This window comes from Carettochelys insculpta, chromosome 27 (assembly GCF_033958435.1).
Source record: "Carettochelys insculpta isolate YL-2023 chromosome 27, ASM3395843v1, whole genome shotgun sequence".
NCBI classification, from domain to species: domain Eukaryota; kingdom Metazoa; phylum Chordata; order Testudines; family Carettochelyidae; genus Carettochelys; species Carettochelys insculpta.
The window spans coordinates 15892002-15918640 of NC_134163.1; the positions used below are offsets into that span (position 1 = coordinate 15892002).

Here is a 26639-nt window from a genome sequence, read left to right on the forward strand (position 1 = left end):
TGTTCAGCCTGGCCACGGGGCTCTGCCATATCCCTCCGCAGCCGCGGGGCCCCACACGGCCTGTGCCTGTGAGCGGCTGGGGCTGGCGGAAGGGGCCCCGCATCGGGCCTCCCTGCAGCCGCAGCCGCAGCCCCGGCCCCGGGGGAGGCCCGCGCCCGCCCTCGCCGCGGCGCGTGGCCAGGCCGGCCCGGCTCCAGGGAGCAGCTGCTCTGCGGCCGTGCAGCGCCGCCTCCCCCGCGCCGCGCAGCGCCGGGCCGGGCCTTGACGTCAGCGGCTGACGCTGATCCGCCCCCTCAGCCGCCCGCAGGCCCCGGCCAGGCCGTGACGCAGCCCGGGCGATTAACCCTTGCCGCGCCGCGCCGCCTGGGCGCTACGTGGGGCACAGCCCGTGGCCGCCGGCGGGGCCCTGGTCCAGGGGCTCGGCCCCCGGGGTCGCAGGCCTGGCTCCGGGCTGGACATGTTCAGCTGGGCCCTGGCCGGGCGACGGGCTCGGTGCCCCCAGGGGGAGGCTGCTCCTGATGGCTGGGCCCGGCTGCCGGCCCAGCCCTGCCCCTGCGTCTCCTGCCCCGCTCCGCTAGCAGTGCGCAGAGCCTGCGGCAGGAGCGCTCCTCCCCAGAGGGAGCTGCACGGGCCACCGGCTCGGGTGCCGCCAGCTCGGAAGCAGGGCCCGTGCGGCTCCCAGGAGCGGCCGGGGCTCCCGAGGCGCAGCCAGGCGAGTCCTGCAGGCTGGGGGCCGGTCACACCTTCCCCTGCCAACGGTCAGGGTCTGGCTGGGCTCCGCCCCACTCTCGCGGCCCCTTGGCCGTGACAGAGCTGCTTCCCCAGTCCCCACCCGGCCCGTGGAGGGAGAGGTTTGGAGAGGACTAGGCAGGTGGAGCGGCCCCTGCCCGGGTCGAGACGCTCCCTAGGGCCAGGGCAGCCTCCTCCGGACTCTTCACCTGGGCTCGTCCCACCCGTCGCTTCTGGGATGTAGTGGGGGGCCTCACCGAGGGTGGGGGGCTCCTGCTGGGGGTAACCTGGCGACCAGGTGACACCTCTGGGCTGCAGACAAAGGGGAGGTGGAGCCTGAGGGGTTTGACTTGGAACTGGGAGTTGGAAGCAGTGAGTCTGGGCTGGGAGAGAGCAAGACAAAGGAGGGGTCAGGCCCTGGCTCCAGGGGCTGCTTGGGGCCTCCTCTCCCCAGCATGGATGGGACTGGCTGTCTCTGCCGGCTGCACTGACCCCTCTGTACGACGCTGCGTCCTGGCAGCTAATAAACCCGCTGTTCTCCTGCTGAGTGAGAGTCACTCCTGCCTGGGGATGGGGTGCAGAGCTGGGGGACCTGTGAGCCCCACTACAGCTTCCCTCAGGCACAGGGCCTGGCAGGGGCAGTCAGGATGGCTCCCTGCTCGCTCTGGGCTTTCTGAGACTCTGTGCAGCAGGGCCAGGTTCCCAGCTGACTGGGGCCAGGCACAGCTGCTCCTCAGCAGCAGGCAGGAGCCCCTAGGAGCACTCCTGTGTCTTGAGCTCCTGAGGGGACACCCTCCCTCCTCTCCCCCCTCCTCACTGTGCCCTTCCTTCCCTGCTCAGCAGCCTCCATCCTAGCCCGGGCTTTCCCCCAGGTGACTCATTGCTGTCTGCTGTCACCCCTGCACCTGGCCTACAGGGACCTATGACACTGCCTGCTGCAGCCCACGTCTCTGCTTCCCTATCCCAGCTGAAACCCACTGGGCTAGTGCCGCTCCAGGCCTGGCTGGTGCTGAGTGCATGGCAGGAGCCTGGCTAACCTCGCTAGGTTCCCACTGGGCATTGCTCCTCCTGAGCTAGTCATCTGCAGTGGCATTGGGGGTCCCCCAGCCACAGACCATTCAGACAGTTCCTAGCCCCACTGTGCCCTGCTGGGCCACCCCTCCACTGATCACTCCTATTGGTGTTACTGGGGGGGGGGGATGGGCAGGCATGGCCTGCCCGTCCCTCCTCAGCTCTGCAGCCCATGCTTGGAGCCCTGCCAGCACCAGCCTGTGGCTTGGGGATGCTGAGGGGCCAGGTAAGAGCAGGCTGGCGGGAGCTGGTGTTGAAGTGTGCTGCTGGGGACATGGGCAGGGTGCAGCACTCAGGGAAGCGCCTGGTGGGTCTCACTCCTGCGGCAGAGGTGGAAGTGATGGTGTTGCACCAGGGCCGTCCCTGGCTCACACAACAAGCAGTGTTACTGTCACACTTGGGCTGGCCCTGCAGCCTGCAGGCTCGAGCTGTCCTTGGGACAGTGCTGGGTCTGTTGTCTGGCCCCGTCACGCTTGTGCCTTTGCGCTCTGGCTCGGAGAGGAGCAGGGACAGCCTGGGCCATTGTCAAGGGCAATCAGCAGCCAAAGCGCCTGGAGGCTGCCTGGCATCTGCCCTGCATGCACCAAGGGCAGCTACCTTCTGCCAGGGCCGCCAGTTCCATGCTGGATGCGGAACTGCCACAGGCAGACTGGCGCCTGGGACCTGCGGCGCTTAGTGCAGGCGCCTCTACAGCATGAGCTAAAGGCCAGCTGACATGCAGCTTAGGCTGCAGCGGGCACTTCTTTCTCTGCGAAGTGCTCTAGGTACCACTACCGGGACAGTGACCCACACCTAGGTCTGTGGGTTACAGACGGCTGCTGCCTCCCGCTCCCTGCGAAGCACAGCCCCGCTCCCTTCTGGCTCTGGGGTCTGGGCTCCGCATTGCCACCCCTGCCCAGCCTTTGGGTGCCAGGAAGGACCCGGCTGTTCCAGTGCCCTGGGCCCAGCCTGACACACTCCCCACAGAACAGGGCGCTGGGGAAGGGGCTGGCGGCAAAACAGGAAGCGACATGGGGTGTCTGGTGGAAGGCCGTGAGTGCGGAAGCCAGGAGAGGAAGTGCGGGGGGACTGGAGTGTTTCTGATAAAGTGCAGCACTGGGCCTTGCAGGCCGTAGAGCCACTCCCCAGCCCTGAGCCTGAGCCTGAGCCTGAGCCTGAGCCTGAGCCTGAGCTGCCCGCAGGGAGGGAGTTCAGGCCAGCTGCCTGGAGCAGCATGCGCTGGGGGGAGGTGGGGAGAGAGGCAGAGGAGCTGCTCTGCCCCACACCATGCTGGGATGGAGCAGTCCCCCGGGGTGTCTGGGCTGCAGCACGGCTGGAAGGAAGCTCTCCAGGTTGAAAGGCGAGGGGGAGGTGGCTGTGCCACCGCTGGGGGCCCCTGCTGCCCCCTGGGAATCCCAGGCGCTCAGCAGCACAGCTGTGGTTGGTGAGAGAGGCAGGACGGATGTGTGTGAGAGAGGCCCAGCAGCTCACCCTGGCTGGGAATGACCCCCGACTGTCTGTAGCCTAAGCTGGCAGGTAACACCTCTGTCCCCAGCAAAGAGTGGGGAGGAGCAGGGCTGGGTTTTGAATCAGAGGCAGCAGTTAGAAGCTGGGGAGAGAGTTGGAAGAGCCAGCCGGTGCTGATGGGAAGCTAGACCCGGGCTGGGGCACCCCTCGGGCTCCTCTCCCCAGGATGGGCTGGAAGGACTCTTTGCTGGCTGGAATGACACCTCTGCACTGAGCTCTGTCCCTGTCGACTGATAAACTCCCTGTTCTACCTGCTGAGTGAGAGTCACTCCTGCCTGTGGCCCAGGTGCAGAGCTTGGGGACCCCTGAACCTCATTACAGCCTCACACCCTCGGAGCCAGCTAGTGTAGATGGCCCCCAGCCACCCAGCCTGGCCAGCCTTGGCCAGGCCTGCTTGTGCCATAACATTGTCAGGGAGCTGCCTGGAGCCAGGGCAGTCAATGCCCATCCCTGGGGTCCTCAGGGCAATGGCCCTGCCAGGGGCTCCTCCAGCTCCCTCACGTACATGGGGCTCCCTCCTGCTACCGGGGTGGCCTTGGGGGGCGTTGCTGGTGATCTCAGTGGGACCCTGGTTTTCAGCTGTGCTGAGCCCCCAGCACTCTGTGCGCTTCAGCTGGAGATGCCCTCACTCTGCACCTCTGGCAATCACACTCCCCTGGCCCACGCAAGCTCCTGGTTCTGGGAGCAGGCAGTTGGTCTCCCCTGGGCTGCCCGCTGGGGGACTGGGGAAGGAGCTGGCCTGCCCTTCTTGGGGCGGCTTTGCTTCAGGTTGCTGGGAGTCCTTCCCCGCTGGGACGTGGCCGAGGTTGCACCATTCTGTCCTCCTAGAAAGTCTGCTCCAGGGAAGCAGATCAGATCAGAGCTTCTAGCTGGGAGAGTGGAGGGATCAAACTGCAGCGAGTCCCTTAGGCGAAGGGAGGCACCTTGCTGGGATGCTCTCTCCTGCACTTCCTAGAGCCCCTGCTCCCTCTGACTAAGGATGTGTCCCCGCAGGGCTGCCTGGTGCCTGGGGCTGGCTCCTCGCAGCGGGGGTCCTGCACCACGGGGAAAGCCCCTGGGCGGCAGGATTGTCACTGCTGGGCAGGAGGTGGGCCCAGACCCAGACCAGCATCCCACCTGGTGCCAACTCAGGGTGGTGCCTTCCAGGCTAACCCCACCTCAGCCTGCGCCTCTGTGCTGGGACAGCTCGGAACTGCTTTGGGGGCTCCGCTGTACATCCCAACGCCATGGCTGAGAGCAGCACTCGGTGCCCGGGGTCACCTATGTCTGCCTATCAGAGGCTCGGCCTGGGCAGGGGCGGAGAGGAGGCCAGGCCACCAGGTCATGGGGCACAAACCCACAGACAGACGTGACCTGATGCCATCGGTCCCAGCAGAAGGGTGAGGGCAGCTGCCACTGCTCCAAGCAGCGGGGGGGTTGCACCTCTGGGTGGACGGGCAAGGGGGGGCTGCTCTGCCGAGAGCCTTTGCTGGGGCCTTCCTAGTGGGTTTGCGCAGCGGGAGCCTGCTGGGCCAGCCCAGTAGCAGCTCCCCAGGGGCCAGGCACTGCCAAGAGAGCGGCCAGGGCCACACACTGCGGCCGCCTGGGGCCTGTGCCAGCTCCGGGCCCGTCCCTTCTCCCCCACAGCTCAGGCCCTGCGGGGCCTAGCAGCACCGCACATGCCCAGGGGTCCCGCTCACTTTCTGCCCCCCCGGGAGGAACGCCCTGGTCTGCACCGAGGCTGTGCCCCCAGTAGGGAGGGACACGGGCACCGGCTGGGTGGCAGAGGGAGCGCGGCCTGTGGCCAGGCCTGCCCAGAACAGCTCGACCCGCCGCGGCTTGGGTGGGACGCAGCAGAGATGTTGCCCTTAGCAGCCCAGAGAGCCCCGGCCATGGGCTGCAGCGGCGGTGGAGGGACCGGCCCTGCGCACTGCCCGACAGCAGCCGGGCCAGAGCCCCAGGGTGCAAGGCCACTGTAGCTTCCGGGGGTTGGGTGAGAGTGAGGAGGGACCACCACGAGCCTGCTGGGCTGGGAGCAGCCATGTGCGGGGCACACCCCAGGGAGAGTCCAGGCTCAGCTCCCCGCCGCCTTCTCTGCCACAGACGCACAAGGGGCCTTGGCACCATCAGCTAATCCCCAGGACCCAGGCCGCAGGAGCGAAGTAGCCCCACACCAGTGACAGTGGCCAGCAGGGTCCTGGGGGTCTGTCCATGCTGCCACCGGGAACAAGCCTCAGGCCGGGCAGGTGGACCCACAGTCAGGTGGCTTGTGCTACCCTCCCCCAGCCATTGCGGAGCAGGCAAGCACCCGGCTAGCCCAAATGCAGATGTGGGGGGGGGCTGGGTGCTGCACAACCCAGTGGGCAGTGGCAGCGCACAAGGGGAGCGTGGCTCGCACGGGGCTGGACTCTCGCGCTGCGGGGGGGGGGGGGGGGGCCTGCCCCAGGTTTTGCCACGGGCTGCAGCGCACCTGCAAGCTCCGCTTCATGACTCCACCTGTGCACCGGGGCTGCCGAACGACGTGCCCCACTGCCTCTGATGGGGGCGCCCCCAGGAGTTACCAGCTGCTCTTCATCACCTGCAGCTCCAGCCCAGCTCCAGGCCGGAGAGGCAGGAGCAGCCAGTAGTAGTAGTAGCATCCTTCAGTCTACATAGACTATAGATCATGTCCTTTGTAGTTCCATTTGGAATCACCATTTGCAGCGTCGACTGTGACTGTGAAGGCCCACGTGAGAGTGACAGTCCTTGCTGCATCTGTTGCATGTGTAATGGGTGTCTGGCAGGTCCTTACTGTGCTTTCTGTGCGCTCGCTTCTCCTCTGCTAGCTGTCTGATTGTCATCTCACCCTTCTGAAGGCCCTTGTGTAGTTCCTGCCTCCATCTGCTGTGATCGTCTGCCAGCTCCCCTCCCAGCTGTCCGGCTCTATGTCTACTTCCCTGAGGTCCCTCATGCAAACAGCTTTGTAGCGTAATTGGGGGCGTCCAGGAGGTCTTTTGCCAGAGGCTAGCTCGCCATACAGGATGTCTTTTGGGATCCTTCCATCATTCATCCTGTGGACGTGGTCAAGCCGGCAGAGCCGCTGCTGCCTGAGGAGGGTGTGCATGGTTGGGGTTCCAGTTTACTCGAGGATGGCAGTGTTGGACACTCTGTCCTTCCACGATATTCTAAGGATGCACCTGAGGCAGCGCAAGTGGAAGACGTTCAGCCTCTTTTCCTGGTGGGCGTACAGGGTCCAAGACTCGCTGCTGTAAAGGAGGGTGCTGAGGATGCAGGCTCTGTAGACTTTCATTTTGGTGTGGGTGTACAACTTGATGTTATTCCACACTCTCTCGCTGAGTCTGGACAGAGTTGTGGCTGCTTTTCCGAGCCTCCTATTTAGCTCAGTCTCCAATTACAGGGTATCAGTGATGGTGGACCCGAGGTAAACGAACTCGTGCACAACCTCTAACGTATAGTTGTCAGTGCTGATTCTTGGAGGTTCAGCAACATCCTGACCAAGTACGTTTGTCTTCTTTAGACTGATGGAAAGCCCAAAGTCCTTGCATGCTTTGGAGAACCGATCCAGCAGTTTCTGAAGCTGGTCTTCTGTGTGTGACACTACAGCAGCGTCATGTGTGAACAGCATCTCTCTGATGAGGACTTCCCGCACCTTAGATTTAGCTTTCAGCCTTGCAAGATTAAACAAACAGTTTCCCATTAGATCTTGTGTGCAAAAAGATGCCCTCTGTTAAAGATCCAAAGGCATGCTTCAGGAGGAGCACAAAGAAGATCCCAAACAACGTCGGAGCAAGGACGTATCCTTGTTTGACGCTGCTTCTGATGCTGAAAACATCCGATAATGCGCCGTCATATTGGATGGTTCCTCTCATGTCTTTGTGGAAAGACTGGATCATCTTGAGTAACCGTGGCGGACAGCCTATCTTGTGGAGCAGTTTGAACAGTCCATCCCTGCTGACCAAGTCGAAGGCCTTGGTCAGGTCGATGAAGGCAATATAGAGTGGCTTCCTTTGCTCCCTGCATTTCTCCGGCAGCTGCCTCAGAGAGAAGACCATGTCAATGGTAGATCTCTCTGCGTGGAATCCGCACTGTGATTCGGGATACACCCTCTCAGCAATCTTCTGGAGTCTGCCAAGGATGACACAAGTGAACAGTTTACCAGTGATGCTTAGGAGGGAGATGCCACAGTAACTTCTGCAGTTGCTTCTGTCTCCTTTGTTCTTATACAAGGTTATGATCTTAGCGTCGCGCATATCCTGTGGAACCTCTCCCTGTCTCCAGCACAGGCACAGTAGCTCATGTAGGGGTTCCGGGAGGGTGTCTGTGGCACACTTGACTACCTCTGGTGGTATACCATCCTGGCCCGGGACCTTTCCTGCTGCAATGCTGTTGATGGCTTTCTTCAGTTCATCCACAGTTGGTTCCTGATCCAGTTCGTCCATTACTGGTAGGAGCTCAACGGCATCGAGGGCTGTATCAGCCACAATCTTCTTGGGTGAGCACAGCTCAGAGTAGTGCTCAACTCAGCGCTCAGTTTGGCTTTGTCAACGATGACTTCACCAGATTTGGATTTCAGAGGTGCCATCTTGTTCTGGATGGGTCCCATTGCCTTTGTGATGCCCTCGTACATTCCCCTGATATTACCAGAGTCAGCACTGGTCTGGATGCTGCTGCACAGCTCGAGCCAGTAGTTGTTGGCACAGCGCCTGGCCGTCTGCTGTGCTGTTTTTCTGGCTGCTCTGAGCACTTGCAGGGTACTCTGGCTCAGTGAGCGTTTTTATTCCAGGAGTGCAGCGCGCTTCTTTTCGATGGCTGGAGTCATCTCATCAGAGTTAGCTTCGAACCAGTCATTTGTGTTTTTACGTCTTCTTCCAAACACTGACAAGGCTGTGTTGTAAACTGTATCCCTCAGATGCTGCCATCTGGATGTCACATCGGCACGCCCAGGGTTGCTGCGCAGATTCTCCTCCAGGGTCTCTCTGAACTTTTCGGCTCTCTCTGAGTTTGCCGTCTTTCTGGCATCAATGCAGGGCCTTCCAGTTGGTTTAGAGTGGTACAGCTTCTTGGGAATCACCTTGAGTTTGGAGCAAACTAGCGAGTGATCTGTATCACAGTCAGCACTATGATAGCTGCATGTCAGAAGGACGTTTTTGAGGTTATCACATCTAGCGATGACCGTGTCTAGTTGATGCCAGTGTTTTGAGCGTGGGTGTCTCCATGACACTGTGCTGTGACTTGGTGTGGAAAAACGTGGTTGTGATGCACAGATTGTGGCACATGCAAGGTTTGAGAAGACGCTGTCCATTTTCATTCATTTTTCCCACACCAAAGGGGCCTAAGCAGGAAGGCCATGAGTCACGATCGGCTCCAACTCTTGCATTGAAGTCACCCAAAATGTACAGTTGTTCGTGAGCCTCCCCAGCCTGTCTCCAAACCGCCTTGCGCCGCCCCCCAGGCGGAGCGCCCGTGGCCCGGGCAGCGAGAGGTAGAGCCAAGGGGCCTGGGTCACGGCTGCCAGATGTTCACATGTGGGGGGCCTTGGCTGCACTTGGTGCAAAGGGGGCAGAGGCGGTGCCAGCGCCCCAGCCCTACAGCTCCTGTGGGAGCCTGAGAGCTGAGCTGCAATGGGCGCCCCGGTCGGGTCAGGCGTGCCCGGCTCTGGCGGGAGAGGCTGTCAGCCAGAAGCAGGCCGGGCCGGACCAGGCCGCAGGAAGCTCCACTTGTACCTGGGGACAGAGCTCCGCTCCACGGGGCTGCCGCAGTGCAGGGGCAGGGAGACCCCGGGCTGCACTGACCACAGACGGGACACTGGATGGGGTGGGCGGGGCCGAGCTGGGCCAGGGGTCTGTACCTGCCCTTAGCCCTTTGCCCCCTGCCGGCGGGTGCAGTCCGCAAGCGGGTCCCAGGGAGCCAGTCAGTGGAGTCCAACCACACCCCGCACGGCCCCTGCTCCCCCCAAAGGGAGGTGCAGGGCCTGATGCTGAGCAGGGGCCAAGGGGCACTGCAGGGCCTGGGCAGCCTGGGGCTGGTGGTGCAGAGGCTGGTGCGGGGGCACCGGATCCCCACCCAGCGCCGGTGCCCCGGTGGGGGGGAGGGGGCCGGATCCCCACCCAGCAGCTGCCGCCGGGACAACCAGAGCCGGGCCCTGCTCCTCCCGGAGCGCCTATAAATAGCCCGGCCCAGGCAAACACCCCCGTGACCCCGCCCCCTATGACGTCAGCCCAGCAGTCCGTGCGCTGTTGTGCAGTTTACAGGCCTGTCGCCATGGTGATGGGAGCGCCAGGAGGGGGCGTGGCGACTGTGCCCCGCCCCCATGCATATACGCCCCGGGCAGATCGTCATCTGCAGCCAATCCCCGCCATGCGCGGTGACCTCATCGGGCCGGCGCTGGGTATTTAAGGCGGCGCGGGGTAGCCCCCTGACGCGTGTGTGCGAGGAACAGCGGCGGGGAGTGCGTCCAGGCAGCAGCCGGGCCGGGACCGACCCTCCCCCTCCCCCGCCCCCCCACCGGGGGCCGCTGCGGCCGGACCGGGACCGACCCCCTCCCCCCCCCCCCCGCAGGGGGCGCAGCTACAGCAGGGCCAGGATCGGGCCCCGCGCCACAAGCGCTGCAGCCTGGCCAGGATCGGGCCCCGCGCCACAAGCGCTGCAGCCGGACCCGGACCGATCGCGCCAGGCCCGAGGCGCGGCCCGGCGCCCCGCGGGCACAGCAGCCCGGCGCCCCCCGCGTCCGGCGGGGGAGGATGGAAACACCCTTCTACCATGATGATGTGTTGAGCGGCTTCGGCAGCGGCTCGGCCCAGTCCCGCGGCAGCAGCGGCCTCCCCCCGCCCTTCCCCGGCGGCAGCATGATGAAGAAGGACGGGCTCGGCCTGGGGCTCAGCGACCAGGTGGTGGCCACCCTGAAGGCGCCCGGCCAGGCGCCCCACTCGCTGCGCGGCGCGGCCGGCGAGGGGGCCTCGGGCGGTGGCGAGGGCCCGGCCCTGCTGGGCTCGGCCGACCTGGGGCTGCTCAAGCTGGGCTCGCCCGAGCTGGAGCGGCTCATCATCCAGAACGGGCTGGTCACCACCACGCCGACCAGCGGCCAGTTCCTCTACCCCAAGGCGGCGGCCAGCGAGGAGCAGGAGTTCGCCGAGGGCTTCGTCAAGGCGCTGGAGGACCTGCACAAGCAGAACCAGCTGGGGGCCGGCGGGGGCGCGCCCGGGGACCTGCCTTCCGCCGCCGGCCTGGCCCAGCCGGAGCCGCCGGTCTACGCCAACCTGAGCAGCTACGCGGGCCCCGCCGCCAGCTACGGCCCCGAGAGCGGCCCCTACGCGCCGCCCCCCAGCCTAGGGGGCGCCCCGCCGCACCCGCGCCTCCAGCCGCCGCCGCTCAAGGACGAGCCGCAGACCGTGCCCGAGGCGCCCAGCTTCGGCGAGAGCCCGCCGCTGTCGCCCATCGACATGGACACGCAGGAGCGCATCAAGGCGGAGCGCAAGCGGCTGCGCAACCGCATCGCCGCCTCCAAGTGCCGCAAGAGGAAGCTGGAGCGCATCTCGCGGCTGGAGGAGAAGGTGAAGAGCCTCAAGAGCCAGAACAGCGAGCTGGCCTCCACCGCCAGCCTGCTGCGCGAGCAGGTGGCGCAGCTCAAGCAGAAGGTGCTGAGCCACGTCAACAGCGGCTGCCAGCTCCTGCCGCAGACGCAGCCGCAGGTGCCGGCCTACTGAGCTGCGGCCCGCCGGCCCCCGAGCGCACGGAGCCGGGCGCCGCTGGCTGGACGGAGCTGCGCTCTGTTTAGGTTCCTAGCGGCCCCCACATTCCAGCGGGCAGTGAGCGCTGCCGCGAGCCGCCGGCCTGGGCGGGGGTGACGCTGCCGGCTGTGCCCCGGGGCCGGGGGAAGGGGGGCTCCTGCTGCAGCCCGGGGCGGACCTTTCCCCGCGGCTGGCGGGGCTTGGCACAGCGGTGGGGGCGCGGCTCCCCGAGGGCGCTAGGCGGGCAAGCAGGAGCGGTCGGCTCTAGCCCTGTGCAGGGCGGGAGGCGCTGGGGCCGCTGCAGGAGGGTGGGGACGGCCTGGCGGGCGCCCGGGGGCTGTTGGGTCGGGGGCCGGTCTGCGGCCGGAGGAGCCTTGGGTTTTGCACGGCGGTTGCCGCTCAGTGGGCGGCTCTGGGTCTGGGCGCCGAGGCCTGGGCTGCGTTATTCTGGAACGCGCTAATAGCCCGGCCCGGCCCGGCCTGGGGAGCCGCTGCAAAGCCGCCCCGCTCCGCGGCGCTGGGTTGGGCGGTCTTCCGGGGAGCCGGAAAGGCCCGTTCGTGGCCCTGTAGGGCCCGGCCACGCTCCCGCAGCTCGGGGCCGGTTGAGAGGCCCGTGGCTCTGGGCGGCGGAGCGCTGGGAAGGGCGGGGGGGGCTGCGTGAGCGGGCCGGGCCCGGCCGCTTTCCTGCCAAGAGGCACCAGCGCTGTATGCGGCCAGGGCCGGGCCGGGGCTAATCGCAGGGATCTCGGTCCCCCGGAAGGACCAGGGGCGGGGGGCGAAGGGCTTCGTGCCGAAGAACCGCTCAGCGGGCAGCTGCCGCGGGTGCTCGGAGCTCGGGCGGCAGCGGCCTGGCCCGGGGGAAGAGGCGGTCAGGGGGCGCCGGCACCGACGCGCTTCTCCAGCGGACAACACGAATCGCTTTGCAGGCGCCGGACCGAAGTGAAGCCAGCGCGGCGCGGGGACTGGACTCGGCGCCCCGGCCGGGCTTGCAGGAGGGAAGACGCCCGCGGCTGGTGGAGGAATAAACGTTGCTTCCCCAGAAGGACCGGCTCTGTGGCTGCATTTCCACACCGCGGGTCCCCGGGCCAGCCCCACCCCGGGGAGGAAGGGGCCAGCCGAGCCCTAGGGAGCCTGGCGGGGGCTGCCGGTCGCCCCCCCTAGCGGGCCTGGGCCAGCAGCTGCCCCGAACCTGCTGGGTGCGTGTCCAGGTGAGGGCCGGGATAGCAGGACAGCGGGGCCGGGCCTCTCGCTTGGCGCTTCGCACAGCGGGGAGGGGAGGCCCCAGCCCGGCTTCGCATTTCCGCGCTTGCTCACGCACCGCGGCTTCTCCCCGGTTCCCAGCGCCTCCAGGCGGCCGGGCGATCCCTGGGGGCGCTGCGTGAGAATCGGCCCGGGCGCGCTCTGCTGAGGCCTTGCCCGGGCTGCGGCAGTTCCAGGCTGTGCAGGGGAAGTCAGCGCTATGGGGCAGCCTGGAGCCTCTGTCCCGCTCTCAGGCCGCCCGCGGGAGGGAGGGGATTTCTGGGTGTGGCGGGGTTCAGGGGTCCCCAGCGCTGCCCCCCGCCCGCAGGCGGGAGTGACTCTCACTCAGCAGGTGGAAGGGGAGCGACCGAGGCCCGGTACAGCCGGCAGAGCCCGTCCTTCCAGCCCAGCCTGGGCAAAGGCGCTCGGGGTGCCCTCGGGGGTGTAGCTTCCCCCTCAGCCGGGCTGGCTGCCTTCCCCCTCTCTAACTGCCACCTGGGAGTCAAAGCCGGCGCGGCTCCTCCCCGCTCTTTGTTCAGGCCAGAGGTGTTACCGGCCAGCTCAGGTTACAGCCCCAGCTGCTGGGAGCTGCTCTGCCGGTCTCACCCCCAGCCCCCACTCCATCACACTGGGGCACCCGGTGCTGCTGCCTGGGAAGTGGGCGGGTGGTCAGGCAGTCCCCGACCGGCTTCCTAAAGGCAAATCACAGCAGCCGGCCTGAGCCCAGGCTTCTAGCAGCCAGTGCGCTCGGCAGAGCTGGGCAGCGCTCGGTGCGCCTCCAGCATCCCTGCCCCCGGCAAAGCTCTGCCCAGAGCCGCGGGGGCGGGCCAGGCTGGGGTCCGTGGCCCCTTGTAGCAGGGCGCTTCCGCACGATCCCAGAGGGCAGAAAGTCACAGCTGCCCCGGCCCCAGGGAGGGAGCAGCTGCAGGATAGGCCCGAGCGGGACCCCCGGAGCCGGGCGGGTGGGAAGCGGAGGGAGCTTGGCAAGGCCTGGCGGTGAGGGCAGCGCTGGACACCTGGCTGGGAGGGGGAAGCCGGGGGGGGGAGCCTTGGCTCTGTTCTTCCAGCTGGCTGCCCAGGCGGGGGGGTGGAGGGAAGGACCGCGAATCACACAGCTGGAGGGGAGGGGAGGGGTGGGGTGGGCACAACACAGCCCTTGGGCTGGCCCTCGCCCGCCCTGCCCAGCGGGAGCCTCAGGCAGGTCCCCTGGCGGGCCGCACACCCTGCGCCACGCAGCCAGGGGCCGGGCCCAGCGTGTCTCTGTGCGGGTCCTGCCCTGGAGGGGTCTCTTCCGCCAGCCCCATCCTGGCAGCCTCCCGTGGGCTGGACACGGGAGAACGGGCGCTGCAAGGCCAGAGCTGGCGGGCCAGCGCCCACGACCCGCCGCGCCCCCTCCCGCCCAGGCCCTTTCTCCGCTTCGGGCCCTGCCCCCGGCCGCCCAGTGTCCCAGCCCCAGGGCTGGAGCAAGGGGCCGGCGGGGGCGGGGCCAGGCCCTGCCAGCAGCTCTGCTCTGGGACTGGCGGGGCGGGCAGGAGCTCACAAGTGGCTCACGGGGCCGTAACCACTAGGCATCACCCTCCCACAGCGGGTGCGCACCCAGCAGCGCCCGCCTTTCGCGGGCAGCGCGCTCGCCCCGGGCTAGGGCTGCTCCGGCGGCCGCTGGCCAGCAGGGGGCGCGGCGGCCAGGTGGTGCCCCAGGTGCGGCTGGAGCCTGGGGCGGCGCCTCCTGCGTGGCAGGATCCCGCAGGTGCGTGGCCGGGACGGCAGCGGCGCAGGCACCATGGCTCGGGCCAGCCTCTGGCTGCTGGTCGCTGGCGGCTTGTGCCTGGCGCTCGCAGGTAAGGGGCCGCGCGGCTCTGGGCAGGAGCCCGGCTGGGGGTCGCCCTCAGGCCAGGCCAGGCTCCCCCCCGGCCCGGCACTGCTGGGACGGTTTGTACCGGGTGGCTGAGAGCCTTTGAACAACGCTGTTCACTGCATCGCCCCGGGACTTGAGGTGGGGGAGCCCCGCTATTCCCAGCCCGCCGCCCTAGGAGCTGGGGGGGAGCCCCGCTATTCTCAGCCCGCCGCCCTAGGAGCTGGGGGGGAGCCCCGCTATTCCCAGCCCGCCGCCCTGGGAGCTGGGGGGGAGCCCCGCTATTCCCAGCCCGCCGCCCTGGGAGCTGGGGGGGAGCCCCGCTATTCCCAGCCCGCCGCCCTAGGAGCTGGGGGGGAGCCCCGCTATTCTCAGCCCGCCGCCCTGGGAGCTGGGGGGGAGCCCCGCTATTCCCAGCCCGCCGCCCTAGGAGCTGGGGGGGAGCCCCGCTATTCTCAGCCCGCCGCCCTGGGAGCTGGGGGGGAGCCCCGCTATTCCCAGCCCGCCGCCCTGGGAGCTGGGGATCTAGGGAGGGGCGCTAAGACCCGGCCGGCGCTGAGGCTGCCAGACCTGCTTGGCTGGTTGCGGAGTCCGCGCCCGGCCCGGCCCGGCCCGGCCCGGCCCCTTCGCTGAGGAGTTGGTAGCTGAGCCGGGGGGGCAGAGCGGGGCCTGGCTGGCGGCCGGACGCCGCAGCCCTGCTCCCTCCCGCGGGCCGGAGACTTGCAGGTTGCCCCGGGCGGGGAGTCCGGCCTCGGGCAGAGGCTCCGGCTGCCCTGCTCCAAGGAGCAGGCGGTTCCCAGCCAGCCGCGAGCGGCTGAGAACTGGCGCTTTCATCGCACGGGGCAGCAGCGCCGACGCGCAGAGAGAGCTCGGCCGCTTTAACCCTTTCAGGGCAGCCGCTGGCCCAGAACTGCGCTGCGCCTCCGGCCCGGCCGCGCTGCCCGACTGCTCCGGGGGCTCCCAGCCCGGCCCTGCTCCAGCCTCTGCGGCGCTTCTCGGCTGCCCCCGGCCCAGCCCGGCCGCTGGGCCAAGCAGAGACTCCAGCGCGGGACTCGGCCAGGGCGCGCCGGCGGGCGCAGGTGCGGGGCCCCGAGGGCTGGAGCAGGTCCCGGCGGCTGAGCCCATCCCGCCCCGCGCGCTCGGGATTGGCCGCCCGGCCGGACACAGGCGCCAGGAGGCCGGGCCAGGCAAAGCTCCGGCCTCGCGGGGCGCCGGGGCTCGGGGCGGTGCCCCCTGCGTGCCCGGGATCCCCGCTCCAGGCAGCGGCCCCTCCCAAGGCGGGCGCTTGTTGACTTGGCGCGGGCGGGGCCCGGTCGGTCCCAGCAGCCCCGACGGTTCCGCGGGCGGGGGGCGTGTGACGGACCCCGCCGCCTGCGCTGCAGCTCTGGGCGCGCTGGCAGCGCGTGCCGGCCTCGTCCCCCCGGGAGCCCCGGGTTAAATCTGGGGATTGCGGCCTCCCAGCCCTGTGCCAGGGCCAGGCCGCTGCACCCCCGGGGACCAGTCTGGGGCGGCGCTGGCCCCGAGCCGGGCCGAATTGCGCTGTGCGGGCCGGGCCCGGCACTTCCCTCTGGGGACGCAGAAGCTGGGGCATGAGCCCCCCCGGCCGCCTGGCGCTTGGAAGCCGCCGCGCTGGCCTGGATGGAGCCGGCCCTGCCCGAGACTCTCCTGCCTCCGTCCTATCGGCCGGGCCGTGGGGCTTAGCTCCTGGCTCGCTCCAGCAGCCCGTGCAGCGCCCCCGGGCACTGCGTAAACCTGGTCCTCGGCCGCCTGCCGCGTTATCCCGCAGCAGCCCCGGGGCGAGAGGCAGCGCTGAGCGGAGGGCGCTGCCCCCAGACAGCGGGGCTGGAGCTCAGGTAACTCTCAGGACCCGCCCCAGGCTGGGCTCCCCGCAGTGAGCCGCCGGGGCCCTTCCCGGCCGTCCTGCCTGAACGAGGACTCAAGGCCAGGCCGGCGCTGACGGGCTGGGGCGTCCTCCAGCCTAGGCAGGGTCCGAGCTGCCTGGTGATGTGCTGGGGTCAGGCCAGAGGCGGCTGCGGGGAGCGGGGAACAGCCCCACCTGGCCGGCGAGGGTGGCCCGGGCCATTGGCACTAGGCGCTGTGAGGCGGGCGCAGCGCCCCCGGGGGTAGCCGGGCTCCCGGGTGGGGGCAGCTAACCGAGCCGGGCACCTCTGAGCTGGGCGCAGGAGCCGCTGCAGCGCGCGCCGGAGTCCGGGCGGCTCTGCTGGGGAGGGAACAGATTCACTGTGTCCGTGGTCCCGGGGTCCCTCGCGGGCCAGGAGCCGCAGCGGCGGGGGGTGGGAGCCACACGGCAGCGGCCTCCTGTGCCGCAGGGGTCTGCAGCGCTCACCTGGGGACTCTGCTCCTTCCCCAGAGATGGGCTCGGAAGCTGCCACTGTCGGGCAGAGCTCCCCGAGCGCCTCCCCGGGCACCGCCGCCGCCTCCCCGCAGAGCTCCCCGGGCACCTCCAGCGGCGCCTCCCCGCAGAGCTCCCCGGGCGCCTTCCCGACCACCGCCGCCGCCCCTCCGCAGAGCTCCCCGGGCGCCTCCCCGGGCACCGCCGCCGCCTCCCCGCAGAGCTCCCCGGGCACCTCCAGCGGCGCCTCCCCGCAGAGCTCCCCGGGCACCTCCCCGGGCACCGCCGCCGCCTCCCCGCAGAGCTCCCCGGGCACCGCCGCCGCCTCCCCGCAGAGCACAACCTCCGCTGCGGCCCCTGCCTCGTCTGGAAACCCAGAATCCGCGTCCAGCGCTGCCCCGGCCTCAGCCGGCCCCAGTCCCAGCAGCTCCCAGGGGACGCGGCGGACGGAGCAGCCGCAGCCCTCCGCCAGCCCGGCAGCCGGCGGCTCGGGTGAGTGGCGCGCAGCCGGGGTCGCCTGGCGCTGAGTCCGCGGGGCGGGGCCCCCGGGGACAGCGGCTAGAGCGCAGCCTGGGCGGCCAGTGCGTCCCGGCCGGCCGGCGCCCTCGGGGGCTGCGCTCCGCGGGCCGCGCGCGGGACCCCGCTGCCGAGGCGGTGGCGGCCGCACCCCTGACTCGGCGCCGGCGCTGGCTCACTCTCGCCACCAGGGGGCGCCGCTGTCCGCGCTCCTGTCCCCTCGGGCCGCGGTCCCCCTCCGTAGGCAGCGCAGGGGGGCCCGGCCCGGCCCGGCTGCGGGCGCTCGGGGTCTCTCCCTTGGGCGCTGCCCCTCGGCTGCCTGACCCGCGTCTCTGCTGCCCTGCACCGACCCACCACCGGGGCAGCCCGAGGCCGCAGCTCCTTTCCCACAGCTGCTCCGCAGGCCCCCGAGAGGCTGGTGCCCGGGCCGGCCGCCCGCCCTGGGGCTGGAGCAGGGGCGCTGAGACCCAGCTGCTCAAAGGGGGCTCCCGCTCCCACCAGCCAGGGCGCAGCCGGCTCCTTTGTGTCCTCACGCCGGCTCTGGGGCCAGGCCTGTGCCGAGTCGCCGGGTTCCCCTTCCCTGGGGGCCAGCCACGCCCAGAAGCTGCCCCTGCATGGCTGGAGATTGCAAGGCGCTTTCACCCCTTCCCTTGCAGCCTCCGCGCCCGGGCCCGGCTCCGGCTCCGGCTCGGGGCCTGCCCTGCAGACCACAGAAGGTCGGTGCGGACCCCGCAGCCCTGGGCTGTGCCGAGTCCCAGGGAGGACGGGGGGGGGTTGGGTTCAGGCTGTTGCCCCAAAGGGGGGCGGAGGCAGTGAGCCCAGGAGGAGACCCCGCCCTTGTCCCGCCCGTGCTGCACTGCCCGTCCCCTCCAGTCTGCTCCAGGAGCGGAGCTTGCTGCCGGCTGCTCCCCATGGGCACCGCACAGGCCCACTGCCCTCCAGCCACGGGCCCTGCCCGGCTGCGGCCATCGCTGGGCCACCAGCCCCCGCAGCAGCTCCTGGAGTCCTGGGGGGAATCGGAGCAAACGGCCCCAGGTCACACGTGGGTGCGGATCACCCAGGTCCAGCCGGAGACCTTCCCCGTGGCCTGGCCCAGGCGCTGCACCCGCGGGAGGGGGGTCTTGCCTCGGGCCCGACTCCGGCCCAAGGGTGGTGGTCACCAGCGGCAGACCGGGCAGCCCTCCTGGAGGCGCACGCGGCCTGATGTCTCCAGGTGCAGCTGCCGGGCTCCTGCCCTCCCCGCCCCTCTGCCTGGCTGTGGCGGGGCTGGGGAAGGTCTAAGGCCAGTTCTCCACCCCTCCAGCAGCGCCCCCCCTGCAGCAGCCCTCCCTCGCCCAGAGCCCCGGGCTGGTGGCTGTGATCTGCATCTTTGTGGCCATCCTGGTCATCGCTGTGGGGGTGGCAGTGGTGAAGGTCTGCGCCAGGAGGGAGCTGCCCTTCAAGAAGCTGGATGAGGTTCCAATGGTGCGTAGCTCTGCGGAGGGCCTGGCCTCTCCTGCCCCTCTCCTGGCTGGGAGCGCAGACCTGCTCCTTCCTCCACTGGGCCCCGTAGGTCTGGAGCCAGGCTGGGGGCTGCAGCTCCAGGGCACGAAGTGCTGCTGGGTCCTGCGTCCCCCGGCCGGAGCAGCTGCCTGTGCTGCCCACTGCACCCCACGCTGGGAAGGGAGCGGGTGTGAATGGGGGTAGAGGGCTACCCAGTCTGCAGCCCACCGGGAACAGGTCAGCCAGCCCCTGCCCCAGGCCTGGTGGCCTCTGGAGCAGCCCAAGGCAGCAGCTGGAGGGGCAGCTCCAGGGAAGGGCCGCTGGTGAGCCTGGGTGGGGGGTACCTTGGCACAAGGCATCCCCCACTCACAGGCTGAGCCCACGTTTGGCCTGGGGGGAGCCCGGCAGTGCGACAGCCCCTTCGGTGGGGCCGCTGTGTCTCGGGGGTTCAGCCCCTCCACTACCTCCCTGATCCTCCAGCCCACCTGCCTCTGCCGCGGGCCTCTTGGGGGGCCCCACGCCCCGAGGGAACAGCGCAGCCCTGGTCTGCCTGGACCGACTCCCCGGCGCTCACCGGGAGGGTTCTTGAGCCTTGGCCCCAGCACAGGAACTCTCAGGGCCCCTAGACCGGGCCGGGCGGGGTCTGCTCCTTCAGCCCAGCTTCCACTTCCCACCCCAACAGCTGCCCCGGCCCCTCTTCTCCACCGCTCCTGCCTGTCCTTTGTCCCCGCGGCTGGAACCAGCTGGGCAGGTCACTGAGACCCTCTCTCCGCAGCCCATTGGCCCCCAGTGCCCGGGGCCGGCGGTGGCCTTGTGCTGAAAAGTCCCGCGCGAGATCTTTTGGGGTAAAGGCAAAATACCATCCGAGCTGGGCGGGCCGGGCCCCGAGCGCCAGGGTCCCCCTTCTCCAGGGGCGGGCCGGGCCCCGAGCGCCGGGGTCCCCCTTCTCCAGGGGCGGGCCGGGCCCCGAGCGCCGGGGTCCCCGTTCCCCAGAGTCCCCGTTCCTCAGGGGCGGGCCGGGCCCCGAGCGCCGGGGTCCCCCTTCTCCAGGGGCGGGCCGGGCCCCGAGCGCCGGGGTCCCCCTTCTCCAGGGGTGGGCCGGGCCCCGAGCGCCGGGGTCCCCCTTCTCCAGGGGCGGGCCGGGCCCCGAGCGCCGGGGTCCCCGTTCCCCAGGGGCGGGCCGGGCCCCGAGCGCCGGGGTCCCCGTTCCCCAGGGGTGGGCCGGGCCCCGAGCGCCGGGGTTCCCCTTCTCCAGGGGCGGGCCGGGCCCCGAGCGCCGGGGTCCCCGTTCCCCAGAGTCCCCGTTCCTCAGGGGCGGGCCGGGCCCCGAGCGCCGGGGTCCCCGTTCCCCAGAGTCCCCGTTCCTCAGGGGCGGGCCGGGCCCCGAGCGCCGGGGTCCCCCTTCTCCAGGGGCGGGCCGGGCCCCGAGCGCCGGGGTCCCCGTTCCCCAGGGGCGGGCCGGGCCCCGAGCGCCGGGGTCCCCGTTCCCCAGGCCGCCGCGTGGGTCCCCGGGTCTGTGCTGGCCAACTCCCTCTCCCCTCCCTTCGTTACACCCGCACCCCCGGGACACTGAGTGTCGAAGCCTTGGGCCCCCCTGCCCCCAGCTCACTCCGGGTTTTACTGCAGTCATTCCCCTCGGTGGGGGCTGGGCCCGGCCCGGCTCGGCCCGGCTCACCCTCGCTCTCCTTTGCAGGAGAAGATGACGGAGGACTCGCCCTTCGCTCGCTACCCTCCGAAGTAGAAGCGTCTGGCCTGGCCCTGGCGGAGCGGAGCCCCTCGGGTGCGGGGTGCGAATCCAGAGCCCACGTGGCCCTGCCCCAGCCCCAGCAGGGCCGCTCCTGCAGCCAGGCCAGGCTCAGCTGCTGCTGCTGCTCAGGGACTCGGTGAATAAACTGCTGCTGGTCCTGCTCAGCGGCCCCCTCCGCCCCTCGCTGCCGGCTCTGCCTGGCTGCGCGCGCCGCCTCCCGGCCCCCGGACCAGGGTGTTTGTGCGTTGCTGGGCGCTGGGGTGGGGAGAGCTGCCGCCTCGAGGCACCGGCACAGCCCCTGCCCAGCCGCGGTGCACACGCTGCCTTGCCGGGCGCTGTTCCGGAGCTGCCGCGCCCCAGCCCAGAGGCGGCCGCGCTTCAGCGTGGGCGGCAGTGGTGGGCCCGGCTGTGGGAAAGCCCCCAGGGCCTGCGAGTGCCTGCGGGGGGCGGGGGCTGCAGAGCGGGGCGCCCCGGCTCTCCTTGTGACGCACACCGGGGCTTTGCTGGCTCCCAGGCCCCCAGCTTCCGCCACCCCACGAGGGCTCCCCGAGCCACCCGCGCAGCAGCGAGGCTCCCCGCAGAGGTGGCTCCGGCAGCCTGTCTCCCTGGACGTGCTGCAGCAGCCGAGGGCCGGCGCTGCTGGGTCTGCACCTCCCAGGAGCTGCTCCGGGCGGGCGCCCCGCAGCCATCCGCCGGGCAGGTCCATCGGCTCCCCGGGGCCGGGCGGTTGTCAGGCGCTGCCGGGCTGAGCTCAGCCCCGCTGCGCCGTCCCACGGCTGGAAGTGAGAGTCTTTGGGGCGCCCCCTTCCCTGGCGAGACCCTCACGCGCCAGCCATTGGCTGCTCCCACCCTCGCCCCAGAGCGCAGGGCGAGGCAGCGCCAGGGGAGCGCGCAGCTCACCGGCGCGGCTGGGGCGCTGGTGCCAGGCCCGGAGGGGGGCGCGGCTGGCGGCTGCGCCCGCGTTCCACAGCCCGTTTATTTCATCACTGGCCGACGGTCCTGGGGCCGCTGGTCTCCCGCCAGGCTGCAGCCTCCCAGCCAGTGGGCGGGCAGCCGCTCCCCGGGGCCCGGTAACACCCCCGCTGCAAAATCCCCAGGGCAACGGTTGCACTTGAGCGGCCAGGAGTCTATGGCTTTGTCAGCACCGCCCAGCCCTGGTAACAGACACCCCGCGGGGCCACGGCCGCCCGGGCAGAGCAGCAGCTGCCTTGTGCTGGGGGTCCCACGTGAGGGGTAAGGCCGGGGCTGACCCAGGGTGACGGGCTGTGGAAAGGGGGGGGTGTTTGCTGCCTCCGGAGCTGAAAGTGGTTCGGAACTGGATTGTGGAGGTACCTGCGGGGCCGAGACACCTCAGCTAAGAGTCTGGTCCCGTCCGGTCAGAGGTGGCCGTCCTCACCCGGCAGGCTCAGAGCCGCCGTCAGTGGCCAGGGACAGCCGGGCTGGGACACTCTCCAGGTCTGCCCGCTCACCCGCAGGACAGCGCCGTGCACGGGGGGACAGCGGGGGGCGGCGGCGTCTGGTACCCGCAGGGCAGCGCCGTGCACGAGGGGACAGCGGGGGGCGGCGGGGTCTGGTACCCGCAGGGCAGCGCCGTGCACGGGGGGACAGCGGGGGGCGGCGGGGTCTGGTACCCGCAGGGCAGCGCCGTGCACGGGGGGACAGCGGGGGGCGGCGGGGTCTGGTACCCGCAGGACAGCGCCGTGCACAAGCCTAGCGGTGCCGAGACACTTCAAGGGCAGTGGCTGAGCAGGGGCATCGGGTGTCACCGGCTCAGGCCCCAGCGGCTGCTTGCCCAGCGCACGTGCTGTGGCCACCGGCCCCTGGGCGGTCTCAGTGTGGCCAGGGCGCAGCCGGCGCTCCGGGCAGAACGCCCCTGCCGGACTCTCCAACCGGGGAGCCGGCCTGGCGCCCGCAGCCGGCAGGTGCCTTCCTTCCCGACTGCGGCCTGGGCTTGGCCCCGGCAGGTCTGTGGCCGGGCGGGGGAAGCAGCGTCGCCTGGAGAGCGGAGCGTTCAGGCACCGACCTGCGCTACCGTTGCCAGCTCCAGGTGGTGCAGCTCCCGGCTGGTCCGCGGCGCACGGGCGGTTTGGCCCAGGACACGCGTAAGTCCCCGCGGCGTGGGGCTGGCGCAGGCTGGGGATGTGGCTGGTGGCAGAGAGTGACCTGGGGGGGGCGCTGAGCCCCAGGCCGGCTGGCAGCGTGAGGGGGGCGCTCAGCCGGGCCTGGTGCTGCCAGGGGCGGGGGCGTGCGGAGCAGCGGCCGGCAGAGCTCCCTGGGCGCTTGGGGGGCTGCTCAGGAGACGCGGGCGCAGAGGGCCCCGGCCGGCAGCGTGTTTCTATGGGCGGTGCAGGGCTGCCCGGGTGAGGAAACCGGAGCCCACCGGTGCCCGGGGCTCTTGTTCATCTCAAGCTGGAGCAGCTCGAATGGCTGGCGGCCGCTCCCCTGCGCCTCTGTGACCTTGGCAGGCAGGCGGCTGTGGGGGGTGGGGCTCACGCATAGCGTGGGGGGGTCCCCAGGCCCTGCCCCCACCCGCAGCCAGACGCGACTCGCTCCGTGGGGGGAACAGGCGGGTTATGAGGCGACAGAGACACAGCACAGAACAGACTTGTCAGCACGGGGAGCCCGCAGCCGTCAGCACCAGCCATCCTGGGGGAGGGGCCCAGAGGGGGTCCCCCAGCCAGGCCCTGGCCCCCTTCCTCCCCCTGCAGCCAGCTGAGGCTGCCCCTCCCCCACTGCCCAGTTCAAAACACCGAAACTCCCATCACCTGCTGTGCATTGATGCTGTGCCTGGGGAAACTGAGGCACCCGCCTGGCGTTATTACAGGACAGCAGGAAACATGCAGCCCAGCCAGGGGACTCAGATTCCCACCACCCCCACCGGGCCCCGGGGTGTATGGGACAGAGGACAGCTGGGGCTCTGGTGGGTTTGCCTGATTTGCAGCAGGCTGTGGGGCCATGCTACCAGCCAGGGCAGGTCAAAGCTCCTTGACCCTCTGTGATCCCCAGCAGGGGCTGGCAGCTGCCCCAATGGCCCCAGTGAGCTGGGCAGATGAGCTGAGTCGGAGCAGCTGGAGCGCCTGGCCGCAGGCAGACTCCTTCATCTGCCTGTGCAGCTGGTTCCCTTCCCTGGGCGCCGTGGGGCACGGCCGGCCTGTGCCACTCCTGTGCATGGGCCAGGCCACAGGCAGACACCTTCCTTCACCTGCCTGTGCAGCCGATTCCCTTCCCTGGGCGCCATGGGGCACAGCCGGCCTGTGCCACTTCTGTGCATGGGCCAGGCCTCAGGCAGGAAGGCAGCTGGGACTTTCCCCGACTGGGCCCTTGGGACGGGGGGTGTTTCTGAGATCCAGGCGCAGAATAACTGTTGTTCTGAGCACTGCGGCGTGTGTGGAAGTGCACCCCCAGCAAGAGCATGGCTGGGGACACTCCACTGGCCAGCGCGCCTGGCCCTCTCCTGCTTGGCAGCCCAAGAGCTCAGCTGACGGACAGCTCTGGCAGGCCGGGGAAGGGGGCAGGGCTGGACGCGTGGGGGGCAGGCTGCTCCATCTCTGGCTGCAGACAAGAGAGAACCAGTCAGGGTGCACGAGCTCTTCCCCTGGGCCCCCCCCCGCTGTGTGCCAAGGCCTTGTGACATGCAGGGCGGGCTCTCCTGCAGCCTGAGGTTACGTCCCAGAGCAGCTGGGCCCCAGCCAGACAGCAGCTCCTGTTGGCGCTTGCAGGGCCAGCCCTGGGAACAGCTTCTCAGCAGCCATGGAGGTGCCCCCAGGTGTTCTGCTAACATTCTTCTCAGCCTGGGGGCCCCAGGGACTCCCCCAGCCCCTGGTAGCAGCTGTGGTGTGGGGTCACCTGTGGCTCCCAGCCTGTCGGATGTGGGGCTCTCCTGCTGCACAGGCTGCTGGCCCGGGTGCTCCTGGCATCCCCCAGCCAGGGCTGGTTGTCTGCGGCAGTGGAGGTGTCCACTGGAAGCTCTCCCTGGGCAGCTGGCCGCACCATCCCCCTCGCTGCTTGGCAGCCTGAAGGCTGCTCCGCTGCTGGGCAGGGGCCGGCCTACACCCCAAGCCAGGTGGGTGTGATGGGGTTCTGGGGTCCCCCAAGCTCTGCACCCCGTCCGCAGGCAGGAGAGTCTCTCACTTAGCAGGAAAACAGCAGGTTTATTAGCCGACAGGACACAGCATCGTACAGAGGAGTCAGTACAGCCGGCAGAGACAGCCAGTCCCATCCATGTTGGGGAGAGGAGGCCCCGAGGGGCCCCCAGAGCTGGGGCCTGGCCCCCTCCTTTGTCTCTCTCTCCCTCAGCCCAGACTAACTGCTTCCAACTCCCAGTTCCAATTCAAACCCCTCAGGCTCCACCTCCTCCTTTGTCTCCCGTACAAAGGTGTTACCTGGTCGTCAGGGTTACCCTCAGCAGGACCCCACACCCTCTGTGAGCCACACACACACACACAGGTATCCCCCACTCCATCACAGTGGGGCTCCGCCAGGTGCACATTCTTGGCAAGGAACATGGCCTCCTCCCCCCATCACTGCCCCAAGGGGCTGGAACAACCTGTAGCCCCGGGTGGAGCAGGGGGCAGCACCGGTTCCTCCCCTGGCTCAGGGGGTTACCCGTGCCCCAGGGAGGGGTCCTGTACCAGATTGCCTGGCTGGCTGCCATGGGCAGCCTTTTTCCAGAGCCTCCTGGGGCCCAGCATGGCAGCCCTTTGCCTTAGCAGATGTTTCCTCACTCCCGGGCCTAGAATGTGATCTGCCCGCCCTGGTGCTGGGAGCTTTACAGCGCTGGGGGCAGGAGAGAGACGCCAGCTTGGCCAGCCTCGTAGCCCCTTCCTTGGCTGTGCTGCGGGGGGTGATTGGTGGTGGGAAGAGCCCACAGGCAGGAACTCCCCCGCAGGCCCCCTCACCGCTCCCTGTGGCTGGGGCCAGGGCTGACTGGGCCTGGGGACAGCGACCGGCCCTGGCACAAGAGCAAGTCTGTGACCATGTTCCTTTGCTGGGCTCTGCAAGACACCGGCCACAGGGGCTCAGCACAGCCTGGAGCTGGGGAGCAGCTGCCTGGGCACATGGGGCCAGCAGCAGCCAGTACCTGCAACAGGAGCCGCCCGTGGCACACGGCTCCCAAAGGCTCCGGGGCAGCGTGTGGAGCTGGGCACTTTCCTTTCTACTGGAAAGGGCACCCGGGGCCTGTGGGGCTGGGAACAGGGCCCCAGTCTCCAGCAGGGCCAGGCACACCGGCCCCATCCGCCAGGCTGAGCCCCACCACTCCCTCTCTGCCGGTGGAGCCCCCGCAGAGGTGGTAGGAGAGATGCCTCTGACAAAGCAGGAGGTGACACCTCCCCAGGCTGCTACCTGGCCCCAGGTGTGTGGGGTTCCCCAGGGCTTCAGCCCCTCCTGGCCTGGGCCCTGGTGTTCAAAGGTGCAGCGGGGACTGGCGCTGCCGCCTGTGTGGGGGGATCTAATGCCCCCAGGTGATGCTGTTCGGCAGGCGCTGGCCCTGAGTGGAGCAAGGGTTTGGCTGTGCTGAGGGGGCCAATGGCTGGAGTCATGCTACCAGCTCAGCCAGGCCAGGCCCCGCCAGGATCCTGCTGCAGGGGGTGTTCCCCCCGAGCACCCATCAGAGCTGTTCCAGGCCCCTGCACCGTCAGGCTGGGCCACCACAACCTAGGGCTGACTGGGGAGGGCCACACCTGCCAACTGCCCCAGCGCTGACAGGGAGCAGGTGAGAGCTGGGGCCTGCGCGGAGGGCCACAGCTGCTGAGCATACAAGCCTGGCCAGCCCCTGACTCTCCTCCTCCTTTGGTTGCAGGGGAAGGATCAGGGCCAGCTGGGGTGGGCCCAGGATGCGGCGGAGTCGGACAGCCCTGTCCTTCCTGAGCATGGAGGTGAGCATGGCGGGAGGCCAGCTTGGGCAGGGACACGCTCTGGGCAGCCGGCTGGCCAGGCAGGGTGATGCAGTCCAGCGCTGGCAGCCTGGGGGCCGGGGCTGGTGGGGCTCGGGGGTGTCACCCAGATGCAGCAGGGAAGGGCTTGGCTGGGCCCTCGCAGAGTGGCAAAGGGCTGGGGCTGGGGGAAGACAAGTAGCCCAGGCCTTGGGTGTAGGACAGCAGGGGAGCCCATAATCTCCCCCCAAGGGGGCTGCTGGGAGTGTCAGCCTTGTACCCCCGGCTGGGGCGTCTGGCTCCTTCGGCTGTTGGATCCCTGTGGTGGGCCGTACCCAGCCCTGTTGCTGGCCCAGCTGAGCCATGGGGACCAGGGCCCTTGTCTCCTGGGGGGAGGCCCCCCACCCAGCTGAGGCGGACCAGCCCCTGAGGGCCAGGGACTTTGCTGCATGTGCTGATGTTGGTCTCCCAGGCAGACCCAGGGCCAGCGGCGAGTGAGGGTGGCTGGGGACCTCCTGGGAGCAGCGGCCCCCCCAGCCACACTCGGTCCCTGCCTCAGGAAGGA

At 69.5% G+C, this 26639-nt stretch overlaps 3 protein-coding genes across 9 annotated transcripts in view; all 3 read left to right on the forward strand.

The window, feature by feature from the left end:
- The first annotated feature begins 9777 nt into the window (after positions 1 to 9777).
- On the forward strand, positions 9778 to 12054 carry JUND (JunD proto-oncogene, AP-1 transcription factor subunit). The gene has a single exon (XM_074978202.1). The coding sequence runs from the start codon at positions 10026 to 10028 to the stop codon at positions 10986 to 10988; it is 963 nt and encodes a 320-aa protein (XP_074834303.1). The 5' UTR covers positions 9778 to 10025; the 3' UTR covers positions 10989 to 12054.
- A 1354-nt stretch (positions 12055 to 13408) lies between these two features.
- LOC142002246 (uncharacterized) lies at positions 13409 to 20362 on the forward strand. Of its 5 annotated transcripts, none has more exons than XM_074978204.1 (5): positions 13409 to 14089; positions 16475 to 16948; positions 18279 to 18436; positions 19137 to 19299; positions 20148 to 20362. In XM_074978204.1, the coding sequence occupies exons 1-4, from the start codon at positions 14032 to 14034 to the stop codon at positions 19272 to 19274; spliced, it is 828 nt and encodes a 275-aa protein (XP_074834305.1). In that variant the 5' UTR covers positions 13409 to 14031; the 3' UTR covers positions 19275 to 19299; positions 20148 to 20362. The 5 variants fall into 5 exon arrangements, with proteins under 5 accessions (XP_074834305.1, XP_074834304.1, XP_074834308.1 ...); XM_074978203.1 differs by having other exon boundaries at positions 13411 to 14089; positions 18276 to 18436; XM_074978207.1 differs by having other exon boundaries at positions 13415 to 14089; positions 18276 to 18436; positions 19230 to 19299.
- A 992-nt stretch (positions 20363 to 21354) lies between these two features.
- The window catches only part of PDE4C (phosphodiesterase 4C), a 62944-nt gene continuing 57659 nt past the window's right edge, over positions 21355 to 26639 (forward strand). The window contains exons 1-2 of one of the 3 annotated variants that reach the window (XM_074978175.1): positions 21355 to 21434; positions 26002 to 26077. In XM_074978175.1, coding sequence (XP_074834276.1) covers positions 26036 to 26077 — 42 coding nt within the window. In that variant the 5' untranslated portion in view covers positions 21355 to 21434; positions 26002 to 26035. Of the gene's footprint in view, positions 21435 to 21606; positions 21657 to 21954; positions 22304 to 26001; positions 26078 to 26639 lie in introns of those variants that run through there. The other 2 variants (XM_074978174.1, XM_074978173.1) reach the window with 2 other exon arrangements.

Bases quoted from the DNA above. Each gene is read 5' to 3' on its own strand.
- LOC142002246 (XM_074978203.1), top strand. From the start codon at position 14,032: ATGGCTCGGGCCAGCCTCTGGCTGCTGGTCGCTGGCGGCTTGTGCCTG. The intron at 14,090-16,474 runs GTAAGGGGCCGC...CTCCTTCCCCAG, and splicing joins CTTGTGCCTGGCGCTCGCAG to AGATGGGCTCGGAAGCTGCC. The intron at 16,949-18,275 runs GTGAGTGGCGCG...CCACCCCTCCAG, and splicing joins CCCGGCAGCCGGCGGCTCGG to CAGCGCCCCCCCTGCAGCAG.
- JUND (XM_074978202.1), top strand. From the start codon at position 10,026: ATGGAAACACCCTTCTACCATGATGATGTGTTGAGCGGCTTCGGCAGC.